Source organism: Callithrix jacchus, chromosome 16 (genome assembly GCF_049354715.1).
Source record: "Callithrix jacchus isolate 240 chromosome 16, calJac240_pri, whole genome shotgun sequence".
Lineage (NCBI taxonomy): Eukaryota > Metazoa > Chordata > Mammalia > Primates > Cebidae > Callithrix > Callithrix jacchus.
In genome coordinates this window covers 98,275,622-98,302,767 of record NC_133517.1, presented here as the reverse complement: position 1 = coordinate 98,302,767, position 27,146 = coordinate 98,275,622, and the positions used below count along the sequence as shown (strand labels likewise).

Genomic DNA, 27,146 nt, shown 5'->3' with positions numbered 1-27,146 from the left:
TATGAACATGAGTACAGAACTATCTCTTAGCAATCCTGCTAATTATGTGGTTTTGTGTTATTTATTCTTTCAAAAATGACTAAGTTTTTCTCTGTGTGCGGATCTTTATTTGCAAGTAATCTTAGTTTTTAATATCTATCCAGAGGCCTTTTTCATTTTCTAATGGGTGTTTTGATGATTGAGCCTAATCTCTGATTAAATAAATGATTATGATACAATGTAAACATGAATAATGTAATTATTGGTAAAAGTAATTTTTATTTTTACCCAATGAGTATGTAAGTATGTACAGATGGGTTGATGGATAGATGGATGGGTGGATGGATGTGTGGATGGACTGACTGATTTGACTGATTGACAGGGTCTCTCCCTCTGTTGCCCAGGCTGGAATGCACTGGCATGATCTGAGCCCACTGAAGGCTTGACCTCCCAGCTCAAACCAGCCTCCCACCTCAGCCTCCCAAGTAGCTAGGACTATAGGCATGCACCACCACACTCCCATTTTTGTTTAATTCTTGTAGAGATGAGGTCTTACTACCTAGATGCTACCTAGGATGGTTCTGAATTTTTGGACTCAAGTGATCCTCCCACTTGTCCCTCTCACTTTGGCCTCCCACTTTGACCACAGAATTGAAAATATGTTTCTATCTTTACTTTTCATTAAATTATAGGTTCCGTAATGCAGAATTCCAAATTCTTTACCTAAATAATTTCACAGACAAATCTATCAATATGTGTTTTTGACTGTCTACACAGATGTTCAACATCTATAAATAACAACAGGAGGACCTATGTTACATGGTTTTTTGTCATTACTTTTGAATTAGTAGAAGCTATACGTATTTCATTACTGGCATTGGTGCACTGCTGATAACGAATTTGAGAAAGTATTGTGACCACTACAATTATTATTAGGTTGGTGCAAAAGTAATAACAGAATGATCTATCCCAGTAGAGTCAGAAAGAATCTGATTTTCAGAATATGCATGTATTAGTGGAAAAATAGAAAGAGACTCTCAACACAACTGTTTATCTAAAGACCAGGGCTCTAATTACAGCTGTTCCAGATTTAGATGGCTAGAAAATAAATGTGACAAGACATCTGGAACCCAAATGGAACCCACTGAAAAGATATTAAGACGTTCTATCAAGTTTCAGATAGTATAAAACACCAATATTTGTGGTAAACTTTTAGAACTTAGAACACTCTCACATCCCACATTCAAAGCTCATGAAAAAGAAACTCCTTAGGGACAGTTCATCAAGATCATGGCCAAGGCTGTCTTTAGATTTCCTGTCATAATACATTTTACAGGTATGTTAAAAATCAACAAAATATATAGAAGAGAAGGTATAATATTTCAATGATCAATTATGCTAAAAAAATAAGGTTTGGTGCTTATAGTGTTCAATTTCAACTCTGTTCCCTGAAATCAACAACAAAAATAGAAATTGGTTAATTTGATGGGTTACATTACTGACATTTAGATAGGACACATACATTCCATTAATATTTTCAGCAGATTTTTAGTACCTTTGATTTGTCTCTAGGCTTCATCATTACGAGACATTTCTCTATATTCAGAATTGAAAATTGGTTCCTATGGTAACCTCTTATACCAAAATAGAGTCTAGAAATTTAACTTGTAATTCTCCATTTCTGTCCTATTTTATAAGTTTAAAAAAATTGCAAGTATAGCTCAACTTACATATATTTTTTATAAACTAATTGAGTAACTCAAACCATAAAGCTGGGAGAAGGGGGATAATCTCTCAAAGAAATCCTTTGCTCAATATTCTTTTTGTTTCTTTTTCTTTTTAAAGGGAAGATTAATTCTGTAATACAATTATATGTTTAATAATTGTATTTAATTATAGATTTAATTGTTCTGTTTTCATCAAGAAGTTGCAAATGTGTCACACACAAATACATCTGAAAACTTTAACATTTAGTATAATAAGGGTTATCAATGTTTGTCAGGGAAAGTCAGAATCAGGCAGGAGAGGAAAATGGTTTCTTTAGAAACTAACTGCTATATAAGTAAAAAAAAGAACCACCATCATCAACTGCATCTGATAATGAATAGAAAGGTTTCACTGAAGCATATTTTTAACTAGCATTCTTTAAAAACTAAATTTAGTATTTGTAGGTATTCTGGTAAGAACAAAACAAAAACAACAGAAACTACAAAAAGCACACATTATAGCACTACTAATCCACTGAAGACAACAGCACTCTGAGACCTATGTTCCTTCCCAAATCATCTTCCTCTCTCCACACCAAGCCAGGACCACATTGCTTTCATTATCTGTTTTTCATCCAGCACTGGCTTCACTGCTGAGGCTCTAGTTATGGTTTTCTTCTTAACTAGGAGGTAAGGAACTCTTCATCCTAGAATCTTTACAAACTCTGTAATAAACAGTCACAGTTCTCTTGGTATATCACTGACTCTTACTTCAGACCTCTGTAGCTGAGAAAATTCACCCAAAGTGTTATTGGAGTAAATTAAAAACTAACCTTTTCCTACCAGAAACTAACATTTATAGAATGCCTATTCTAATATGACCTACATATTAAGAGCAGCAGCATACACTGGGAAGGAGAAGGAGAAAAATAAAATCTCTGAAGTTACTTTTTTCACTACAAAGAATAAAGTGGGGGAAATTTTAATCTTCTATAAAAACCTTCACAACAAAAAGATGGGCTGAGCAGGCATTTCCTTTAGAGATGAGGAGAATAAGAAAAAGGCTGAAGGAAAGACTGTTCTTTTCTGCAATGAGTCAGAGAAGCAACAGTTTGATGAGGGAGAAGTGGTGGCAACAGAAAAGCAAGAAGCAGACTACTCCTTGGTGTTGATTAAACAAACAAAGAAAATTTCATTGCAGGAATCTGCTCTTCCAACCCCAGAAGTCTTGTGCGTGCTCCTGACAACATCCCAGTCAGGAGCTTCTAACTCAAGTCATATGAGCCACCACTAATGTCATAGTGTCTCAAAGGGAAAATTTGCCTCCCTAATATCTATAATCCCTAGCTTCCTTATTAGGGGTAAGAAAGTATCTCTCTTGTGGGAAAAAGTGGCCATGTAATACAATTCTGGCTAATGACACATAAAAATAAGGGTTTAGGACAGGTATGGTGGTGGCTCACTCTTCTAATCCCAGCACTTTGGGAGGCTGAGGCAGGAGGACTGCTTGAGGCCAGGAGTTTGAAGCTGCAATAAGCTATGAGCTATGATCACACCACTGTACTCCAGCCTAAATGACAGAATGATACCCTGTCTCTTAAAAAAAAATCAGGGTTTCTAGGTAAGCTCTGTTTTCTTAAAATAGGCACCAACCTTTCTGTTTTTTGTTCTTTTCCACTGCCTGGAATGAAGACTTGATGGCTAGAGATCCTGCATTTATTCTGCAGGCAGGAGAACAAGCATAATACCCTAAAGATGGTGTCACAGAAAGAATTTCGAATAATATCATGAACTTGCTCCACCAGTGCCAGATACTCTGCTTCTGGGTTTCTTGTAAAATGAGAAAAGAAATTAATCTTACTTTGTTTAAACCACTGTTATTTGGGATTATTGGTACACACAGTTAAATTCCATCCTTAACAAATACATTTCTATTCCCAAATGGAGGATGCAGGGAGAAGCAGAAGGAGCAGCAATCTTCAGTTTTACTGCAGAAACAACCCAATTTCAAACTTGAAATCCACTATTACATAGACTAGTTTAACTATCACTACATTTCAGATACATCATAATTTTAAGGATTTTTTCACAGGCTGACCTGAAAAAACCTATGGCAAAATGCCTTTTGGCTTCCTTACTCAAAAATTTTAAAAATAACCCATTCCTAAGATAAAAATAAACACATTTACAGAAAGTTAACAAAAGTTTAAAAAGCATTTTAAATAAAAGAAGAAGTCTATTCTGTTAGATTTTTCTTTTTGGATGATTTTACATCAAGATACTATTAACCAAGATATGTTTACACTTAATTTTTTATTCAAATGTATGTGCTTATACTTCTAAATATTTTCCATTGTTTAATTTAAAACCAGTATTAACATTTAGAGTATATCTTTGTCATAAATAAAAAAAGATTAAAAAACAATTTTAAAAAATTTTAAAGAGGAAAACAGGTTAGATTTGTTTTAAAAGTTAATGGGAGGGGGCAGCTGCAATTACCCAGTAATGTTTAACTACACAATATGAAACACATGCCACAATGTGCAATGAAGTCTCCAGGGAGACACATGTTCACGGAAGTGGGACAGAGGAGATGATGTTTCTGACTTACAATTTATTTAAAAAAATACTAGGCTCTTCAATGAGAAAATAAAGCAGGAAACCTCAAGATAGTAACCACTGTCACATGCGATGTAGTTGCTATGGCAAATACTTTTTTAAGCACAGAAAGAATAATCACATAAAACTGACATCAATTTCTCCAGCTGCAGCTGAATTCTGACCCCAGCTTACAAAAACATTTTATTTTAACAATAATTTTAATGTTCAGAATTACCTTGTGCCTCAATTTTGGTCCTAAGTCCTTCAACTAGTTGCTTGTGGAACTAAAAACTTATTAGCAACAAAGAATAAAGTAACTATCAATCATTCTCTTTGTGGATAAGAAATTTTAAAGAAAAAGGTCGCTTTTCATCTCCATGCATCCGCAAAATATTTACAAGTAAACTAAATTGTGAGAAATATAATACCTTAGAGAATATGCCAGTCCACCACAACTATTCATTAACTTTCCTAATTTGCACATTTCTAAACAAGTAAAAAATCCTCATACAAATTTAAATAATTTTAAAAAATACTTTAACAAAATAATTCATTTAATTTTTAAGTTCTTAGCATGATTACAACAAAGATACTCAAGTATAGAGAATAAAATAACAATTAATCATAACTTAAGCAGCGTATGTGTCAACATCAAAGAGATTTATGAAGATTACCTAACTTGTTCTTCTAAAAATATTTTAAGATGTGGGTGGTTCCACCTCATTAATGACCTTGAAAATGTGTCCTTTAATTTGTTGCCAAGAGTATAGTGAATACATATAAAAAACCCGGATGTTAACACAGACAATACTGGTATCAGTTTTTTCTTAAGTTCATCATACTGTATTGTAAAACAAAGTGGGATAAACACAACATGGAGAAGGTCCATGGACTATTCATAAGAGATTAAAAAGCTTAGAAAACAATACCTGCACAAAAGTTACAGAGACTGAAATTATTCAGTCAAGAAAAGAAAAGTCTGAGGAAGAACTTAATAAGTATCCAAGTATTTATGAAGGGCTCTTGCACAGAAAAAGTGACCAGCTGTTTTCAATCTCCAATGAAGGCAGAATAGAATGAAATGGAAAAATTGAAGCCCAAAGATTTTAGTTAAATAAAAGGAAGGATTTCTTGTGCAAGTAATGAATACTGTAATGGTCACTGTGTGTATTTATGAAAACACTTTCTTCAAAGGCCTGTCCAGGAAAGAGATTTTCATTTGTACAAGAACGACTAATATTTGCATGCTTGCGTGTGCTTTGTGCTAATAAAAGAGGTATCCTACAACCAAAGTGCATACACTCACAGGTTTAAGCTGGGTTACACCTCATTAAACATGCCACCAACCAAGAGCACACAGAAGAGTAGACTACGTTCAGTGCCACAGGGAACTCAAACCACTGCTGCCACACCTTGCCTGGATTCCTAGTACTTTTATAGAGAAAAATGAATGACTTCTAGTTGCCCAGAAATACTATGGGTATTTGCATCCAGCTGCAAGAGGGACCTGTAGTTTACTGTTGTCACCTTTATTGTCATATCCTGGGCAACATTAACCTCTTCAGTTAAAGAGTAATACAACGGTTTTCATAAAAGAATGGGAAGTGGGAAAGTAATTCCCCTACACACTCTCCTACGCTTGCCAATTATTTCTTGCCATCTAAAATTCCATCCTTAGTGATTTACTCCTTTAGCTCAAGGCTGTATGATTCTGCAGGAAAATGTATTTCATGAACGTTAAACATTACTAGGCATTTTATTCCTGTGTATCTGGTCCTTTTCCGAAACAGATTTTGGGAGAAAAAAGGAAGGAAGGAAAGAATATGAGAACTGAGAGATATTACTAAGCAAAGAATATGACACGGAAGTAGATGCTCAGAACAAATTGCTTCTTACTTAATGATTTTGTCTAGGAACAATGGATGAACCAGGGAATATAGTCAGTCTTCCCTTCGCCACTCTCCTAACTCCGCAATAAATATCTAGTATGTGTTTCCAGAGTAACTCCTAAAAAACTAAGGCAGAACTTCATTTACTTTCTCTTGCTAATTAAGTAAAACTTCATACATGTGCTGTCCAAAATAAACTCTGAAATGTTCAAAATCATTAAATACTTTAGGCATAAACGACTAAGACATTTTTAAATGTATATTTAATAAATATTATTTAACCCAGTATTTAAGAAATGATAAACATTTATGAAAGGTTAATATAAATAAATAATATACAACCTAAACATAACTAGTTATTTCTCTACCCATTTTTTGTATTTTTCAGAGACACAGTCTTGCTCTGTTGCTTAGGCTGGTGTACAGTGGCACAATCTCGGTTCATTGTAGCCTCTGCCTCCCAGGTTCCAGTGATTCTCGTGCCTCAGCCTCCTGGGTAGCTGGGATTACAGGTGGATGCCACCAAGCCTGGCTATTTTTGTATTTTAAGTAGAGGTGGGGTTTCACCATGTTGGCCAGGCTGGTCTTGAACTCCTGACCTCAGGTGATCCACCTGCCTCGGCCTCCCAACGTGCTGGGATTACAGGCATGAGCCACTGCACCCAGCCTCTCCACCCATTCTTAATACGACATGGTTTTCACCTACATCACCATCCAGCTGCCTTTCTGCTCAACGTGCTCCAGTGTGTCTTCAGCCTTCTTATATACTCCGGGTAAGTTCTAAACACAACACTCCAGATGTGTTGTGGCTCCGGAGAGCAGAGTGAAGCCGCACTGTTCTAAAAAGTGGTTATGCGCCCTAGCTGCACCTCAGAGGCACTTGCAGAGTTTTAAAATTAAACAAATACATATTTTAAAAACAGAGATGCCCAAGCCCTGCTCCAGTCTGCAGAACCAGCATCCCGAAGAGCAACTGTTACAGTACGTACTTGTAAGGTTGGTTATTTGGACCCAAGAGCAGGGTTTATCCTGTAAATCAAGTCCACTGCTCCAGCCTCTGGTGATCTTTTCGGATCCTCATTCTATCTTATAACATATTTTAATTTTGTTCCTCTTCATGTTATTTGTAATTCTAATGGACTTTCACCCTATAGCTTCATCCAAGTTTCTATGAAAAATGTTGAGCTAGTGAGGGCTTGAGGCTGAGGTCCTGTATCACAAAATGAGAAATCTTCTGGTAAACAGCTTATTATTTAAAACACTGTGGTCAACTGAAATATAGCAACCACTGCCACGTGCCCCTGGGGAGCCTTTGTATCATAGAGGCAGGAGAGCTGAACACCCCATTTCTCAGAATTCCTTGCAACTAGAGTTCTGGATGCATATACCCTTTCACAGCTGGGGGTGGGGGGCAACAAACAGAAGCTATGTGCCTGCTAGTTTAGCGATTTCCCTCTAGCAAGACTGTCATGGAGACTTGATTATTTACAGCAGCATTGTAGCATCTAGTCACCAGCTTCACAGGTACTGAGTAACGGTTGCAGTAATATTGGGTAGCTTTCTGATCCCTAAGTAGCAATATGGGTTGATTTCAATCTGTGTTACTGAATCCACCAGTGCCAGAGGCAGCCTCTGGAATGCTATTCCTAGTTGTGGCAGTAACAGTTGTTCCCTATGTGCTCACTTTTGTGGTGTTGTGGAAGTCACTTCTGAAGGCTTACATTACACAGCCTTCTCCTCTAGGCTTTCCATCGATTTTGTTAACATCTACATCTCTAATATGGCTTGGCTCTATGTCTCCACCTAAATCACATGTTGAATTTTAATTTAATGTTGGAGGGGGGCCTGGAGGGAGACGATGAGATCATAGGGGTGGTTTCTTACGGTTTAGCACCATCCCCCTAGTGCTGTCTCGAGATGAGTTCTCACAAGATCTGGTTGTTTAAAAGTGTATGGTACCACCCGCTCTGCTCTTTCTCCTGTTCCAGCCACGCAGCACATGCCAGCTTCCCCTTCCCCTTCCACCCCGATTGCTGGTTTCCCGAGGTCTCCCCAGCCATGCTTCCTGTACAGCCTGTGGAACCATGAGCAAATTACACCTCTTTTCTTTATATATTACCCGGTCTCAGGTCGTTCTTCATAGCAATGTAAGAAGACACTAATACAATCTCTGACTTAAATTTCTTTGTGTTTGAAGTACTTAATTTCTGTTTCCTTCAATAAACTCTCACTGATATAAGCACATTTGAGTATAACTGTTTCACTCTCATAAAAGGACCACCAGCTAGATCACAATACATAGTGTCTACAAGGATATCATGAAAGACTTTGTCAAATACTTTTCTAATATCCTAAGATACAATATTCAAACTCTGCATTTTCTCTGGCCTAGAAGTTTAGCAATGCTGTCAAAAAAGGAAATTATATCATTATGATATGATTTGTTCTTAGTAATCTATGCTGACTTATAAGGATCCTGACCTTTCCTAAATTACTCTTAGATGTTCTAGAATCCTGCCCAAGAGAGACATTGATCTCACCCACACCAGAGTAGTGACGTGATTCTGATGTCAAACCTGTATCTATATACTGGTTCTATCACTTGCTTGCTACAAAATCTTGGGCAACATTCCCAAGTCTCAGTTTCCTTAGTGGTAAATGGTAGTGAAATGCTATTTTATAGGATCCTTGTGAGGAGTAAATAAGATAACATATACAAAGTCCTGAGCACAGGGTTTGGCCCACAGTAGGAGCTCCATTAATAACAGCTATAACCTGAGAAATTCACCTTTTCTGCCTTTCAAAAAATAAAATAAAATATAAATGGATTCTGTTATACATCCATGACACTCTCCTCATTTTCTTAGAGATGTCAAATTTCATAAATAGTGGAAAACAGTTCTCTCATCTCAAATTATATCAATAGATATTATCAAACATACTCTTGGTCAGGAGATGCCAAGTCCTCTGTCCGCTGGGTACTTCTCTAGCATTTGCTCATCTTGCCATTCAAACCCCTTTTATTCATGTTGATGCTACTCAGTTCATTTTGGAGATCATCATTCTCTATAGAAGCCTCTTGGCTAGCTTACTGAAAAAAGAGAGATGGAGCAAGGTCTTGGAGGAGTCAGGGAAAAGTAGAGGCAAGAATTTGCCATGGGAAGAACAGAGCTGCCTGACAGCTCAGCATCTCCAGTCCCAGGAAGATAAGGCCTTTATCACTGCATGGGAAGCAGAGCTGACAATGCCTGGGGCTTCCCAGATGCTCCATCTTATCAAGTTTTTGGAAGGACAAATTAATAGGGTAGACAGATGGATATTATCTTTTATTGATGATCAACTATATTTAAAATACTGCCAGGTGCGTTTTGAGTTTATCTAATATATACACCTGCACACATACACATAACAGAGAGACAAACATTCAGACAGAATTAAGTAACACAATTAGTAAATGATTTGGCTTTACATCCCATGCTCTTTTCACTGTATCACATCATTTGTTCAGAAAATATTTCATGAACTCTTACTAAGTGCTAGGTATTGTGTTAGGTATCAGAAACACAGTGGGGAATAAACAAAAGCAGACACTTTAAATAAGCAAGCACTGTAAGAGTGAAAGCTTAGGGCAAGATGGGAGCCTATTAGAGGGGTACTTATTCCTAAACTAGAGTTGATAGAGGAAGCAACCTCTTAATGGAGCCTGAGTGGATGAATGTGATTTAATGAAAGAAAAGGAAATCCTACAGAAGGATTTGGGCATTGCAAATGCCCAAGGGTAAAAAAAAAAAAAAAGAAAAGAAAAAGAAAAAGAAAAAAGGTCTATAAGAGCTAATAAGCTGGAAGAAGGATGAAGACGAATTGAAAGGTAAGTAGGAATCAGAGCACATACTGCCTCTTAACTAGCATTGAGCTTTAGCCTATGAGCAATTGGTAGTCACTGGCAGGCCATAAGCAGAAGAAAGATGTACTGAAATCTGAATGGTGGGTAGGGAACTATATCAAAGTTTTCCAGGAGAAGCAGAAAAGACAAAACATTAGGGCAGAGGAGTTAAGAACATAAGAGAGTGGTAGAAGCAATGAAATACAGCCTCTAAGATTGGAGGCAGAGGCTGTTTAGAATCCTTACAAGTGAGAAACTATGAGGACTTAAACTAAAGAAATACAAGTGGAGATCACGAGAAGAGGACAGATATATTTAGGGGACAGAACTAATGAGATGAATGTTACTCCATGAAAGGTGAAGGAAGAAATGGAAATTAAGAATGACTCAATTTTTCAACCTTATTCCAAAGTCCACATTTAAAACACCTATACAGTTTTTCTAGGTCCTCGCAGGATAACATTTCATTTTTTCCATAAAGTCGGGAGCAAGATCATCTACTAAAACTGAGATGAGAGGTAGTAAGAAGAGATTTAGTGAAGATCTAAACTAGCCACTCTGTAGAATGAGAAATCACTGAACAGAGAAACACAGGCCTCCGGGAAAGTTCTGAGGGCCCAAGTGGGGCAGAAGGTCTTGATCTGGCAACCCTCATCTGTGCAGGAAGACTATCTCCAGCAACACTCAACAGCCAGGGTAAGGATGCAGAGAAGATGAACACATAGACTAATCCATATCAAAGTTTTCCAGAAGAGGAAGAAGGACAAGACATTAGGGCAGATGACTTAAGAATATAAGAGAGTGACAGAAGCAATGAAATACAACCTCTAAGCTGTGTAGAAGAGTGAAGGGAAGGTGTGCTAATAAAAAGAAAGCAGCCTAGGAACTAGGGTCAGGGAACTAGAGGGCTCTCGTGACAGCATTTCCCAAAACGTGTTTCTCAGACACTTATTACACAGGATGTTAATCACTGATATGTTTCTCGTTAAAAGCTTTTCATGGTCAAATAAGTTAAGGAAAGCTTAGATAATGTAATTTTTAAACTGCTTACTTCCTGTACTCTTTGTATTAGTAAGTTAATAATATATACTGTAGTTTTCTAATAATTTATCTCTAGGATAAATATGCATTTCCCAAATACATCTGATTATTATATATTATCTATATTTATCTGAGAATTTCACTGAATGGGTATCTTAAGAAACACATTATCAGAGGGTCTGTGAAAAGAGAAGTAGTGATGGTAGAACACTTGAAAAGAAAATAGCTTTCAAAGGCAGTAGGCTTACCTGAAAGTTCACTTAGCTCCCAGAATTATGTAGCTAAGTATCTTTAATTCTACTATAACACACACACACACACACACACACACACACACACACAGCTTGACTCTGACTCTACTGTAATTAGTATTCATTCATGGAACCAATATTCCAAGAACATCTACTATTATGTGGCAGAGATTTATATAGCATTCTTACTAGGACAAACCTCATAACTTATCTGGGGAAACAACAGATACACACATGAAAAATAAAAACCTGGCTGGAAAGTATGGCTCTTCCTCAGATACCCATAAGATATAGTTTCTTTTCAGGGCAACTAGTGCTACCAATCTAACCACAGCTCTGTAAGACCGGAACGTTCTTCCATAAAGACAGAGCTAACTGAGTAGATCTGAGCTGAACAAACTGAACAGCTTGTCTTGTCTTTGCTGAAGCTACTATTCTCCCCGGGTCATCTATTATGAAATAATCTCTCCTACCCCATAAATTTGATGACAATAGATTCTTGACCTGGTCCTAATCTAAGCCAGGATAAAAAGTCCTAAAAGCTGACTTTCTTAAATGACAACCAACCTACGTATACCCAGTGTCAACCATTCAGAATTCCAACTGGCACAGATAAGTATGGATAAAGCATAATCCATAAGGAAGAAGTAGAGGTCCACATGTAAATACTGGCTAGTGCCAGACTGAAGGATCTTGGTTACACAGCTGAAGCCTGGACACTCCCCATGAGGAGGCCTTAGAGATATCTGAATAGGAAGACTGAGAGCAAGAAGGTAAAAGTAATATCATCATTGCTTCTTGGGACATGCCCATAGGATCCACATCCATTTTTTAAAAAGCAGATCCAACTTTAAAATATTTTTTGTCATTTTTCTCCACTTCCCTTCAAAAGGTCTGTGGGTAATTTTACTTCCTAGAGATAAGGAAAATAGGCCCATAATTTCTAGCTTCATGGTGAAAGTTATAAAAAATGAAAGTGTAAACATAATTTAAACTGACAAGGATGTTAAATCAGGCAACTCATCTGAAACTCCAATGGAAATGGCAATGAAAATCAAAATCTTCAGTAAATATTGTAGAGATTTTAGAAAACCAAAAATAATATACTGCTATGATCTTATTGGGAACAAAAATGCTAAAGACATATTAGCAAATGTGGCTTTGACTGATGTAACGTAAGCTGAGACCTCATACCAACTAATTTAAGAAGTTTTAAAGATTTAGATCATGAGAAAAACAAAACTACAATACGTATGTGGTTTCAGGAAAAGTAAGTCTTCCTTCAATAACTTTTTCACATTCTTTACTACTGCTATTCTACAATAAGACAATCCCTAGGGGTTACACTAACATCACTTGATTAGATTTTGGAAACACTGAAGCCCCACATTACAGAATGATGTCTAACTGGCAGAAACGAAATACACAGAAAGTTGGCTCATGGGATTTAAAACTTCTGGAGGCCCAGAAAACAACTGCAGCTATATAAAACACTATCTGCTTAACTTCAAAATGAGCTCTCTGTAACAGAAAGTCATACCTATATAATTTGTTATAACAAAATTGTAACATATATTAATTTTTGTGGATGTCAAACATAAAAGTCACTACACAAAATGTGTAGAAATCTGTGATGTAATTTTAAAGTTTCATATCTGAAACATCACTGCTCTCTCTTCCTTGGAATATAATACACGGCAATCTAAATGAATTAGATTCTATAAAGACTCATTTTTCTTAACTACTATATATATGCTGATGTTCAACTATATGACTGCATGAAAAGTTGTTTATATAATTATTAATGCTCAGTAACTTCCTAAAGATACAACAAAACACTCAATGATCTAATAGATCTTTTAAGAATCATAAAATTTGAGTTAAAAAGTTATATCACAGTTTATGGAAAATTGATATTGCATGTGGATGAAAAATGTGTTAACTGTTTTACCACAGAGTCTTTGTGATCTACTTGTACCCTGACACTAGCTGGTTCTGGAGGCCACAAGGCCATCCTCTGCAGTGGAGTGAGGCATGTTATGGATGCGGAACACCTACTCTAATCAGATGGCCAGTAGAAATTGCAGGAATTCCAAGATTTAGGCTGCTTTCCAGGAAAAAGACTCAGAAGACCCACCAGTGGCAGGAGATAGAAAATTCATACTCCACCCACAGGATTGTGGCAGCATAGCAATCTATTTGCATTTTGTGCTTCGTGACCTTCTCTATCCAAAGTACATATGCAACCATGTGGGCTACACAGTACTAGGAAATAAGAAGAAAGCAGCAGTACTGAGCCATGTGACTTGAAGCTAAGGGGTCAGATCTCACAGGGGGACTAGCAAAAAGAAAAGGTGGGCAAAAAGAAATGGAAATATCTGAGAGAAAGTTCTGGTATCCATTTTGCAGTACCAGCAAATCACTTGAATATTTACAACTTTCTAGATTCTACAATGCTAGAAGTCATTTAATTCTGCTTTTCTGCCATTAAGAGGCAATACTGTTTGGTGGAAAGCAGCCTAGTACTTGCTTAGATTTTAACACTAACCACACAGGACTAGGGTAGGAGCAGGATGGGAAGACAAAGGTCAGCTGGTGCTAAGAGAAAATTTGTTTTCTTTTGCCTATCACTGTGAAATCACAATGTCCTACATTGTTAACTGCAGAATCTTTAAAAACTGGTTTTAAAAAAGAGAAATGCTAGTCTGTGAAAGTATACTTACCACCATCACTCTGTAAGCAAGAAGTCAGAGAGAGTGTTTGATCATCATTTCAGCCACTGCAGCATCCCAGCACTGTGCCTTGCATATGACAGGCAGCAGTGAATATTTGTGGAACTGAATATTCTGTATGAGCATACCTGTCTCGTAATCCTTCTTTCTAGTGTTTCTTATTTTCCCACCTTATTTCTTCCCATAGCTCACACTGCTCTTTGCAGCTTAACTAATACTTTGGACAACATAAAATAATAGTCTGCTGAATTTATTGGAAGATAATTTTAGGTTTACTTTTTTTAATTGGGAAAGTAAATGTTAGGAACCCTATCTTTTTCTCTCTAAAATACTTTGCAGATTAAGTTGTGGGTTAGCAATCTTCAACAGAAAAAAGTTCCATAACTCTAAGTGGAAGATGTGTTGCTTTCTGCTACATTAAAATAAAATTTTAAAAAGGTGACTTGTGCCATACTCCTTTTTACTGTTACATAAATCTAAGAAACAAAATTTTCCACAATTGGCTATAAAAAGTAAAACAGAACTAGACTGGTTTCTATAGAAGTATCTTTTCAAATTAGAAAACTAATATTCGATGTAAAAAAGCCACATACGTTTCATAGTTCCATCTTCTTCTTCCTCATCCTCACTGTTTATCACCATGGTCCCCAAGTCGGATTCCAGCATGGTGCTATTATGTTCAATCATGGTCTGGGCCCCTTCACTCATTGTGCTTGTGGCCCGCATGGTGCCCACACTCTCCACACTAGTCTTTACCATGGTGTGGGAATCCAGCTCATCTTCATCCTGCAAGCAAAATACTGCAATGAGGGAAGACTTTTCTATGGCAGATGGATTTTTTAATTCTTTTCTTTTTTTTTGAGACGGAGTTTCGCTCTTGTTACCCAGGCTGGAGTGCAATGGCGCGATCTCGGCTCACCACAACCTCCGCCTCCTGGGTTCAGGCAATTCTCCTGCCTCAGCCTCCTGAGTAGCTGGGATTACAGGCACGTGCCACCATGCCCAGCTAATTTTTTGTATTTTTAGTAGAGACAGGGTTTCACCATGTTGACCAGGATGGTCTCGATCTCTTGACCTTGTAATCCACCCGCCTCAGCCTCCCCAAGTGCTGGGATTACAGGCTTGAGCCACCGCGCCCGGCCAAGGATTTTTTAATTCTTAACAAGAAAATGAATATATTATAGTTTTAATACTTATAAAAATACTATGATTACCACTGATTTTAATATGAGTACATACATACGAATGTTATTTAAAAGCCAAAATTACCTGAAATAACCTAAAGCTTTAGGTAATTAAAGATCAAGCAACAGAAACTGATGAAGTAGAAAGCTGCTAGTTGCTCTTAAAATAAGGATCAAGATAGGTAAACTATCAACAAATGCGTGACAAAGAATATGGTAACAAAATAACTAAATATATAAAAGAGAGCATCTTTAAGACAACACATTGACACTTTGTATTATAATGGGCATAATGATGTCTATAACCTTGTACAACGGCCATTACCTTTTTCTTTTAAATTATCGCAAAATATACAAATACATATACATATATGCATATACATAATATTTACCATTTTTACAATTTTTAAGTGTACAGTTCTGTAGCATTAAGTACATTCACAATGCTGTGCAACCACTGCCATTATACATTACAGAACTCTTCATTCCCCCTTTCCCCAGCCCTGGCAACTTATATTGTACTTACATGAGGTATCTAGCATAGGCAAATTCATAAATACAATAGTACGTACTTACTTGCATAGACTTTGACACTAACCACACAGGACTAGGGTAGGAGCAGGATAAGAAGAGAAAGAGAAATGTGATTTTACTATTATAGTTAGGAATTTGCCTATTCTTCATACTTCATGTAAGTGAAATCATACAATATACTTCACTGAGCATAATGTATGCAAGGTTCATCCATATTGTGGTATGTGGTGAAATTTCACTCCTTTTAAGGCTGAATGATATTCCATTGTATGTACACACATTTTTGTCTCCCTGTTGACACCTTTGGCTACTGTGAATAGTGCTAATGTGAACATTTACCTACAAGTATCTGTTTGAATTCCTGCTTTCAGTTTGGTTGGGCATATATCCAGCAATTGCTGGATCACATGGTAACTTCATATTTAATTTTTTGAGTGCCCAAACTGTTTTCCACAGTGGCTATGTAATTTTACATTCTCACCAGCAATACACAGGATTCCAATTTCTCCACATCCTTGGCAACAATTATTTTCCATTTAAAAAAAATAATAGCCATCCTAATGAACATGAAGTGTTATCACACTGTAGATTGATTTGCATTTCCCTAATGACTAGGGACGTTGAGCAATTGTTTCTCATGCTTATCGGCCATTTGAATATCTTCTTTGGAAAAATATCCATTTACCCATTTTAAAATGGGTTGTTTCATTTTTCTGTTGTTGTTGAGTTATTATGCATTCTGGATATTAATTCCTTATCAGATGTATAATTTGCAAATATTTTCTCCCATCCTGTATGCTTTTTACTTTGTTAATAGCATCTTTTGGTGTAAGATTTAAATTTTGATGAAGTCTGATTTATCCATTTTTTCTTTTGTTGCCTGTGCTTCTATTGTCAATACCAGCTTTTAAATGTTTCACAGAAGAACCAAGTCAGTAATATAAGTACAAATTAAAAGTGCTCTTTAGAACATTCACCAAAAGATATACCGGAATAGGGTCATAAAAATAAATTAACAAATCCTGCTTGAAAGACCGGCTGATAATCCCAGTGCTTTGGTAGGTCAGGGCAGAAGGATCTCTTGAGGCCAGGAGTTTGAGACCAGCCTAGGCAATACAGCGAGACCCTGTCTCTACAAAAAATTTTAAAATTAGTTGAACATGGTGGCATGTGCCTGTAGTCCCAGCTGCTTGACAGGCTGAGGCTGGAGGATTGTTTGAGCTCAAGAGTTTGACGCTGCAGTGAGCTATGACGGCTCCACTGCCCTCCAGCTTGGGTGACAGAGCAAGACCCCATTTCAAAAGGGGAGGGGAGAGGGAGGGGCAGGGGAGAGGGGTAGAGGGAGGAGAGGGAGAAAGAAAGAACCAAAGGTTCTGCTGTTTAGAAAAACTTGATCATGTACTTGATCATTTATACTTATTCCATTTTTAGTGAAAACATATAAGCAAAATCTAGTTCTGACAGAGGTCAAAATGCAAATCTAAGAACATCAATGTTGGGTCTCAGCAACTTAGGTAGTATGATATAACAATAGTTGGACAGCTGTTGAATATATTTCCTCTTCCTAAACCTATAGGTTAAGCTTAGCATTATGTCTCAAAGTCCTCTGTACTTCTTTCACGATCCTTTCTCTTTTAGAAGCCTCTTCATTCTCATGACTTCAAATATCTAGTAAGTTGAGGAGACTCAAATCCTGAAATCTTCCTGTCTTTATTTATTACATAAATGCTTAATGATGTCTAAAATTTGACACTCCCAAATCAGATATTTCATTTATCTCTCCAGTCCCTCCCATCTGTCTCCATCCCCGACAACCACCACAAATCCTAATCTTCACTTGCTACATGAAACTTCAGTATCTTCTTACATTTACTCTCTCTTTCATTCCCTATATATATATCAGTCAACTAATTCTTTAAAAATTTCTCTCTTAGCTCCATCTCTTCTTTTCCATTCCCACTGCTACTGGGTATATATGATCCTCACTACCTCATAGGTGGGTTACCGTAGCTAATGCTTCCTGATTGAGGACTCTCCCATCTAACTTTCTAGAGTCAGACAGACATTAGTTCAAATCCTGGCTCAAAGCACTTACGAGGCATAGGATCCTTGGCAAGCTATTTAAACTCTCCAAAGGTGAATGATTAAATAAAAAGGTATGCAAAATGCCTGCATGCTACCTAAAACGTGGTAGTTTCACACCTTCCTCAAAGTACATGGCATTATACTAACCTTTCTTAAATACTACTTCTAACATAATACTCTACTGAAGAATCTACAATGGCTCCCAGTTCTCGCCTTCATTAAAGTAAACATTTCTGCCTAGATTTCTATGTCCTCTATGGGCCAATCCTATTTTCCCATTGTTCATATAATCTCCAATACAGGCAGGCTGACTTTAACTGAATCTCTCTTTGCCACAACTCCATATGATGTTATGCTCATTAAAGACTTCCTTTCTGTACATGTCTTATTCTCTATCCAGAACACCCTTCCCCTCTATCCATTTAACTAAATCCTACCTAGTTTCAGATCAAGAATCTACCACTTCTGTGGTGAAATCAGTCTTTGTTAATTATTCTCTAAGCTTCCACAGAATTCATAATCTGCATTATACACTTTTGTATTCAATTTATGACCTCATATTTTGAGCAACTGTTTTGTAACGTATTTTATAACGTAAGTACCTTATGGATGAGAATGTTAGAGTACCTCTGAATCCACAAAAGTGTTTCATTCGCTACTCAAAATACAGTAAGCATTTGTGAAAGTTGTCAGAATCAAAATGAAGTCATTTCTGCTTAAAACAACAGAAAAACAAAAACCAACCCTGACAAACGGAGCAAGGGAAGGCCATAAAGAGATGGTCCTCATGCAAAAGCTATCACAAAAGGCTCTGACAAAAACCACAATATTGCACAAAGGCCATTGCAATCTTACATGAAAAATACTGTGAGGACGTCTACCTAGTAACCGCCTATCCAACCACAGACTGGCACACCCTTGTTACTGACCCTTGTAGCCAAGGATAAATATTTCAAAACAATTATGCAATTCTCCCCCTTTTTCATTTAAAAACCTTTGTCTTCCCTTACCCCCCTGAATATGCACACCATTTACTATAGGGCATACCATTTACTATAGCACCTATACTCCCACTGCAATGCCCTATTATAAAATAAATGTTACTTTCTTTTAGAGAGTCTTTGTTATTTAGGTTGACAGGTTCAAGACATATTCACTTTTTCATGGAATTATAAAATCAGGGACCTTTACAGTTAGAGAGAAATGAATTCAAACCTTCATTTTCTATCTGAAAACACTGAGGTCCATAGAAAATAAGAGACGTAGCAAAGAAGTAGAAAATGTAGGAAGTAGAAAAGTTCCTTTTTAAAGTTTCCTTTCTTGTTAAATCCTAAGTCTGCTAATAACTTTGTTAAGCCCTATCCTATGTACCTGTTCGATATGCTGTGCTTACAGGCATGCTGTACATTCTGTGTCCTTGTACTTTAACCAAGATATCTGTGCTGCACATGCTCACAGGCATGTCCCAGGTCTCCATTGCTTTTACCTGTTTAGAAAAGTTTTAAGTTGTTAGCCAATTGGGTTTTAGTTCAGATTGCAAAGTCTGGCTCCAGCCAATGGAGATCAGACACAGCAGTAAGGATAACCCTAAATGCGTAAGGAATAAATTTGTATGTATTCCCTTTGTTCTTTGTACTCTCATGGCAAGATGGCTAGTGACAGTACCCTTTCTTCAGTCCAGGAATTAAAAATTGCACTGCTGAAAGATCCTTTGTCTCAGTGCTGATTTTTCTTTGCAGCACTGAGCATCTATTTCCAACACTTCCCTAAGGTCACATACCTACTTAAAAGTAAAGCTGGGACTAAGAAACAAGTTCGTTTATTTCTTAGCCCATTATTCTACTACATACATGTATCTTAATTACATTTACATTTTTATCTACTTGAATGCTTAAGTTTGAGGTGCAAGCTTACAGTTTTAAAAGCTTGTATCACCACCTCCTATTACCAAAGAGTCCCATGCAAATTATTCAGTCCATTCCAGTCCAAGCCACCATCTTCTCCCACTTGGTGCATGGAAAGAGCCTACTGACTGTTCTCATTGTTTCCATTTCTGCCCCTTTTAGTCTCACTCACATAGACAGATTGATCCCTTAAGAAGACAAATCACATCATGTTACTCTCTTGCTAAGAACTCTGCATTTGGCCTTTTATCACACTTAGGATAAGATCCAAAACCTTTATCATGGCCAAATGTGATCTGGCCTAGTAATATCTGCCAAACCCATCTCCCATCACATTCCTTCTTGCTCCCAAGCTCTAGCCAGGCTGACCTCCTTTGCTGTTTCTTGAGCATTCTAAGCATGTTCTTCCTTTTGAGCCTTTAAACTGGCTGATCTCTTGGACTGGAATGCTCATCCATAAACCAGCTTGATCATTTATCTAACTCAGGTCTCTACTTAGCTGTGAACTCCTCAGTGAAGCTTTTTCTGACCACCAATCTAAACTAAACCCTCCATCACTTTCTATTCTTCTGTATTCTTCACAGTCTATACCTGGTCTTCTCTGCCACTAGAATGTAAATGTGATGAAGGCAAGAGACTTTATTTTTTTAACTTCTGAATCCTCATTATTAAAACACCTAGCATATAGTACTACTTGATACTTATTTAATGAATAAACCAATTTACATTTTCACTTATTAATCATCCAACAAGCATTTATTGTACATCAAGTAGTAGATAAGACATTGGAGATACAAAGATAAATTAAGATAGTTTCATTCCATTTTGGTTTTTAGGGAGTTTGAGATCTAGGGGAAATCTACTAACATGTGAACAATAAGATACAAGACAATCTATTAACTGCTATAAGAAAAATGTTGACAATAAAATGGGAATACCAAGAGTACAGCCTCTAACTCTGCCTTTAAAAAGTGAAGAAGGTCTCACAGGGGAGGCTGAACTTGAGTTAGCTCTTAAAGGATGAGTAGACTACATAGTTAACACAGATATATACATTTGGGTGGACGGTTTTACAACAATTTTTTACATTAGAACTACACTCAGACATATTCCTTCTCAGCTCAAACGCCCTAAGATTGAATTAGGTGTCATGCCTCTGTAATCCCATAGCACTCTGTGCATATGCTGATTTTACAGTAGTGTAATCGTCTATCCACTTCCCTTGTCTAAATCCCTCATTAGATTCTCAAATCTGTAAGGGCAGTAACCAGATCTTGTTTACAGTTATATTCCTGATGTCTGGTACAAAGTGTTGTATTATTATTCAATTTATTGAATGAATGTTAAATCCCTCATTATGAGGTAATGCAAAAATACAGACGAAGGACAATGTTATGAGGTTCTAGTAACATAACATTATTATAAAACACTTAATGGCTACTGAAGATATTATACTTTGGGACAGGAAATAATGCTATTAACTAGAGTTATTCAGTTGATCATTTAATAATGATAAAGCACTTATCAATGAGTTCGAAGCACTATGCTAAGGTCTTAATTCTCTTATTGGCTAGGCATGAATGGTGGCTCATGCCTTTAATCTCAACACTTTGGAAGGCCAAAGTGGGTGCATCACCTGAGGTCAGGAGTTCAAGATCAGCCTGGCCAACATAGTGAAACCCGGTCTCTATTAAAAATACAAAAAATTAGCCGGGCATGGTGGCACTTGCCTATAATCCCAGCTATTTGGAAGGCTGAGGCAGGAGAATCACTTGAACCTGCAAGGCGGAGGTTGCAGTGAACAAAGATTGCACCACTGCACTCCAGCCTGGGCAATGGAGTGAGACTCCATCTCAAAAATTAAAAAAAAAAAAAAAAAAAAAAAAAAACTATCTTATTAACTCTCAGAGGTGCTATTATCCCTCTTAGGCAAAGGAAGCTGTGGCTCAAATAGGTTTCATACTTGCCCAATGTCATAAAATAAATAAGTGCAGAAGCAAGAATTCTAGCCAGGTCTATCTGATTCTAAAGCCTAAGTCCTACCTTCTAATTATGTAAGGCTTTTAAACTACCTACAGCATTTCTCAAGCCCCATTTAACTTATACTACAGGTTTGCCAGAGCACGTTTCATTTTGCAAAGTAAAGAGATGAAGAAAATGACATAATCATAAACTGACTGATTTTCACTTGATCAAAAAGCTAATTTTAAAAGACAGTTGGGATTTATTCTTTCTGGTGGGCCCCACTAAGGATGAGGAAAAAGCTGATTTTCTATCAGCTCCTTTTTCAAATCTGCTGGTTGAATATCTTATTTTATCATGGTTGCAACCAGCTTATATTCCCCAAACACTAAATCTATTTTTATATGTGTGAGTCATTTGTCTCTTATCCTTGTAAGAATTAATGCTGTGACCATTAAACTTTTGTAAGAATTAACGCTGTGACCATTAAACTTTTTTTTTAAATTGTACTTTAGGTTCTGGGAAACATGTGCAAATCATGCAGAACTGTTGCACAGGTACACACACGGCAATGTGGTTTGCTGCCTCCACCCCCATCACCTGTATCTGGCATTTCTCCCCATGTTATCCCTCCCTAACCTCCCCAACCCCATGCTGTCCATCTCTTGCCCCCACCCAACAAACCCCAGTGAATGATGCTCCCCTCCCTGTGTCCATGTGTTCTCATTGTTCAACACCTGCCTATGAGTGAGAACATGCAATGTTTGTTTCTCTGCTCTTGTGTCAGTTTGCTGAGAATGATGGTTTCCAGATTCATCCATGTCCCTACAAAGGACAGGAACTCAACTTTTTTTATGGCTGCATAGTATTCCATGTTGTATATTTGCCAATCATCGATGGGCATTTGGGTTGGTTTCAAGTCTTTGCTATTGTAAACAGTGCCACTATGAACATACGTGTGCATGTGTCTTTATAACAGAAAGAATTGTAATCCTTTGGATATATATCCAGTAATGGGATTGCTGGGTCAAATGGAATTTCAATTTCTAGATCCTTGAGGAAGTGCCACACTGTCTTCAACAATGGTTGAACTAATTTACACTGCCACCAACAGTGTAAAAGTATTCCTATTTCTCCACATCCTATCCAGCATCTGTTGTCTCCAGATTTTTTAATGACTGCCATTTTAACTGGCGTGAGATGGTAGCTCAATGTGGTTATGATTTACATTTCTCTAAAGACCAGTGATGATGAACATTTTTTCATGTTTGTTGTCCTCATAGATGTCTTCTTTTGAAAAAGTGTCTGTTCATATCCTTTGCCCATTTCTATATGGGTTTTTTTTTTTTTTCTTGAAAATCTGTTTTACTTCTTTGTAGATTCTGGATATTAGCCCTTTGTCAGATGGGTAGATTGCAAAATTTTTTTCCCATTCTGTTGGCTGCAGGTTCACTCTAATGATTGTTTCTTTTGCTGTACAGAAGCTGTGGAGTTTAATTAGATCCCATTTGTCTATTTTGGCTTTTGTTGCCAATGCTTTTGGTGTTTTAGTCATGAAGTCTTTGCCTATGCCTATGTCCTGAATGGTTTTGCCTAGGTTTTCTTCTAGGGTTTTTATGGTGTTAGGTCTTATGTTTAAGTCTGTAATCTATCTGGAGTTAATTTTAGTGTAAGGTGACAGGAAAGGGTCCAGTTTCTGCTTTCTGCACACTGCTAGCCAGTTTTCCCAACATAATTTATTAAGCAGGAAATCCTTTCACCATTGCTTGTTTTTGTCAGGTTTGTCAAAGAGTCAGATGGTTGTAGATGTGTGGCGTTGCCTCCAAGGCCTCTGTTCTAATCCATTTGTCTCTATCTCTGTTTTCGTACCAGTACCGTGCTGTTTTAATTACTGTAGCTTCGTAGTATAGTTTGAAATCAGGTAGCATGATGCCTCCAGCTTTGTTCTTTTTTGCTTAGGATTGTCTTGGCTATGTGGGCTCTCTTTTGGTTCTATATGAAGTTTAAGCTGTTTTTTTCCAGTTCTGTGAAGAAGGTCAATGGTAGCTTGATGGGGATAGTGGTGAATCTATAAACTACTTTGGGCAGTATGGCCATTTTCATGATACTGATTCTTCCTAACCATGAGTTTGGAATGTTTCTCCATTCATTTGTGTTCTCTCTTATTTCGCTGAGCAGTGGTTTGTAGTTCTCCTTGAAGAGGTCCTTAACATCCTTTGTTAGTTGTATTTCCAGGTATTTTATTCTCTTTGTAGCAATTGTGAATGGGAGTTCACTCATGATTTGGCTCTCTGTTAGTCTGTTACTGGTGTGCAGAAATGCTTGTGATTTCTGCACATTGATTTTGTATCCTGAGACTTTGCTGAAGTTGCCTATCACTTTAAGAAGATTTGGGGCTGAGATAATAGGGTCTTCTAAATAGTCAATCATGTCATCTGCAAATAGAGACAATTTGACTTCCTTTTTTCCTTTATTTATTTTCTTGCCTAATTCCTCTGGCTAGAACTTCCAATACTATATTGAATAGGAGTGGTGAGAGAGGGCATCCTTCTCTAGTGCCAGATTTCAAAGCAAATGCTTCTAGTTTTTGCCCTTTCAGTATGATACTGGCTGTGGGTTTGTCGTAAATAGCTTTTATTATTTTGAGATATGTTCCTTCAATACCTAGTTTATTGAGAGATGTTAGCAAAAAGGGCTGTTGTATTTTGTCAAAGGCCTTCTCTGCATCAATTGAGATAATCATGTGGTTTTTTTCTTTGGTTCTGTTTATGTGGTGAATTACGTTTATAGATTTTCATATGTTGAACCAGCCTTGCATCCCCGGGATGAATCCTACTTGATCATGACGGATAAGCTTTTTGATGTGCTGTTGCAGTTGGTCTGCCAGTATTTTACTGAAGATTTGTGCATCTATGTTCATCAAGGTTTCAACTTCTTTCTGGTTTAGGGTTGGGAGGGTGCAAGTGTCCAGGAATTTAACCACTTCTCCCAGGTTTACTGGTTTATGTGCATAGAGTTGTTTGTAATATTCTCTGATGGTAGTTTGTATTTCTGTAGAGTCAGTGGTGATATCCCCTTTATCGTTTTTTATTGCATCTATTTGATTCTTCCCCCTTTTCTTTTTTTTTTAATCTGACTAGTGGTCTATTTTGTTGATCTTTTCCAAAAACCAGCTCAATAAACCTGGATTTATTGATTTTTTTGAAGGATATTTTTGTGTGTCAATCTCCTTCACTTCTGCTCTGATCTTAGTTATTTCTTGTCTTCTGTTAGGTTTTGAGTTTTTGATCTTGCTCCTCTAGCTGTCTCACTTTTGACAATAGGATGTCAATTTTAGATCTTTCCTCACTTCTCTGGTGGGCATTTATTGCTATAAATTTCCCTCTAGACACTGCTTTAAATGTGTCCCAGAGATTCTGGTACGTTGTGTCTTCGTTCTCATTGGTTTCAAAGAACATCTTTACATCTGCCTTCATTCCATTGTTTATATAGTCAACATTCAGGAGCCAGCTGTTCATTGTCCATGAAGTTGTGCGGTTCTGAGTTAGTTTCTTAATTCTGAGTTTTAATTTGATTGCTCTATGGTCTGAGAGACTGTTCGTTATGATTTCTGTTCTTTTGCATTTGCTGAGGAGTGATTTACTTCCAATTATGTGGTCAATTTTAGAGTAGGTGACCATTAAATTAACAAGGAACATAACATCCGATTGGTATAAAATAGTCCTTAGCCTCCCTATATTCTATATTATAGTTAAATCTACAAGGAGACAATAAAGCCTGCACCTCTGAATTCACACAATTAGCTAGATAAAATTATAAAAACACTGAATTAAGTTTGGAAGGGATTGATCTTACTGCATATTATTTTTACTTAGTAGTCAATTTGCTAAAGAATGCTAATCTAATTTACAAATTGACAGTAAAAAAAAGCAATAAAAATAGCATGAACACTCAATTCACTAATGAGAGGGTGACACAAAAACAGAAATTAATAAAGTACAGATGGAATAATAAGTAGTTATACAAAATTAGAAAACTCACTTAAAACTACTTTTTAAAATTCTTAACTTCTTGATATTTTAGATTAGTATTACAATTCCTTTGATACTTTTTATATTTTTATAATGAAACATATGTTATTTCAAAGTTATATTTCACTTATATATACTCTGTTATTTTTCACAAAAGAAAAACATGTTGATACTTTATAGAAAAAGGTCTGCAGAACAGATGCTTCCCCACTGTAGAAAGCAGCCAATTCCAGTAAGGAATACAATAGCATTTTCAATCAGTGGTCATCATGTGCCAGGAATGCAAAACAGAGTACTGATGATAATCCAGTTTATGAATCATAAAATCCGCATGGAATACAAATATTTGAAAACATTATTAGGAAATCCTACTCCACTGCTAAGACAGGCTTATGCTCAAACAGTCTGAGAAATAATCAGATTTTGCATTATCTACTAGTAGATATTTGTAATATCTACTACCTTAAAGAATTTTCTAAATACTCAGTTATTGACAGAATTAAAGCTATCTATAGAAACATTTTAGAAAGTATTTGTCACTTGTGATACTAATGACAAATTAGTATCACAAATGACAAATACTTTAGTATATGAAATCATTTCTATAGTCTAAAAATGTTTAGAATATAAAATTAGAATATTTCTCAGTTAGCACACCTGTTTAACTAATGAGATAGACTACTCCTTAAACAGGTGTCCTAATGGGGAAATATTCTAATTTTTCTTCTTAAAATGACATTAAACACTTCTTTATTGTATAAGCAATCACATAACAGTACAGTATCAGTATAAGAGCAGTGATCTTAATGGCTTTCATTGAACTGGATAATTCTTACTAATGAGTACACATTCTGCTATAGCATGAAAAAAATATTCTTCAGGAAAAAAATTAATGTGTAAAATATATACTTGAACCAATTATACAAAAAGTTGTGGTATAGTGATCTAAATATTTTCAAAACCTCTTAACGGTGCTAATTAAACAGCAAACAATAAATGTAACAAACATATTACAAATACATAGCTGAGTTTTCAAGATAGTAAAGAGTCAAAACAGAACTACAATAATAACCGAAATCTAATTTGAAGGTTTCTTTAGAGGTATGTGATGATGGGGGTGGGGATTAGTGGTTAAATAAGGTTTATATTTTAGCAGTAAAGGGGTAAAGGGAAGGCTTTGGATTCTCTTCAAAGAAGAAGTGACACGTTTGCATAAAATTGGGAATCTTGAAGACTACATCCTCAGCGAAAGAGTAGATAAGAAATAATTTACCCAGTGGCAAAGGAGATGACAAGTCTCACCTGAGACAGGTAGAGTAGGGGAGAGGAATTGGGAAGCCTCCCTTTAGAATTTATAACCATGG

At 36.6% G+C, this 27,146-nt stretch overlaps 1 protein-coding gene across 7 annotated transcripts in view; it reads right to left on the bottom strand.

Moving 5' to 3' along the window:
• STK3 (serine/threonine kinase 3) overlaps window positions 1-27,146 on the bottom strand; it is a 352,806-nt gene that overhangs the window by 83,906 nt on the left and 241,754 nt on the right. For all 7 annotated transcript variants that reach the window (XR_013528197.1, XR_013528198.1, XR_008477026.2 and 4 more), the window contains one exon: window positions 14,676-14,868. Coding sequence is in view for 4 of the 7 variants with exons in the window: in XM_035277381.3 (XP_035133272.1) it covers window positions 14,676-14,868 (193 nt within the window). In the remaining 3 variants the exon portion in view is untranslated. The remainder of the gene's footprint in view (window positions 1-14,675; window positions 14,869-27,146) is intronic.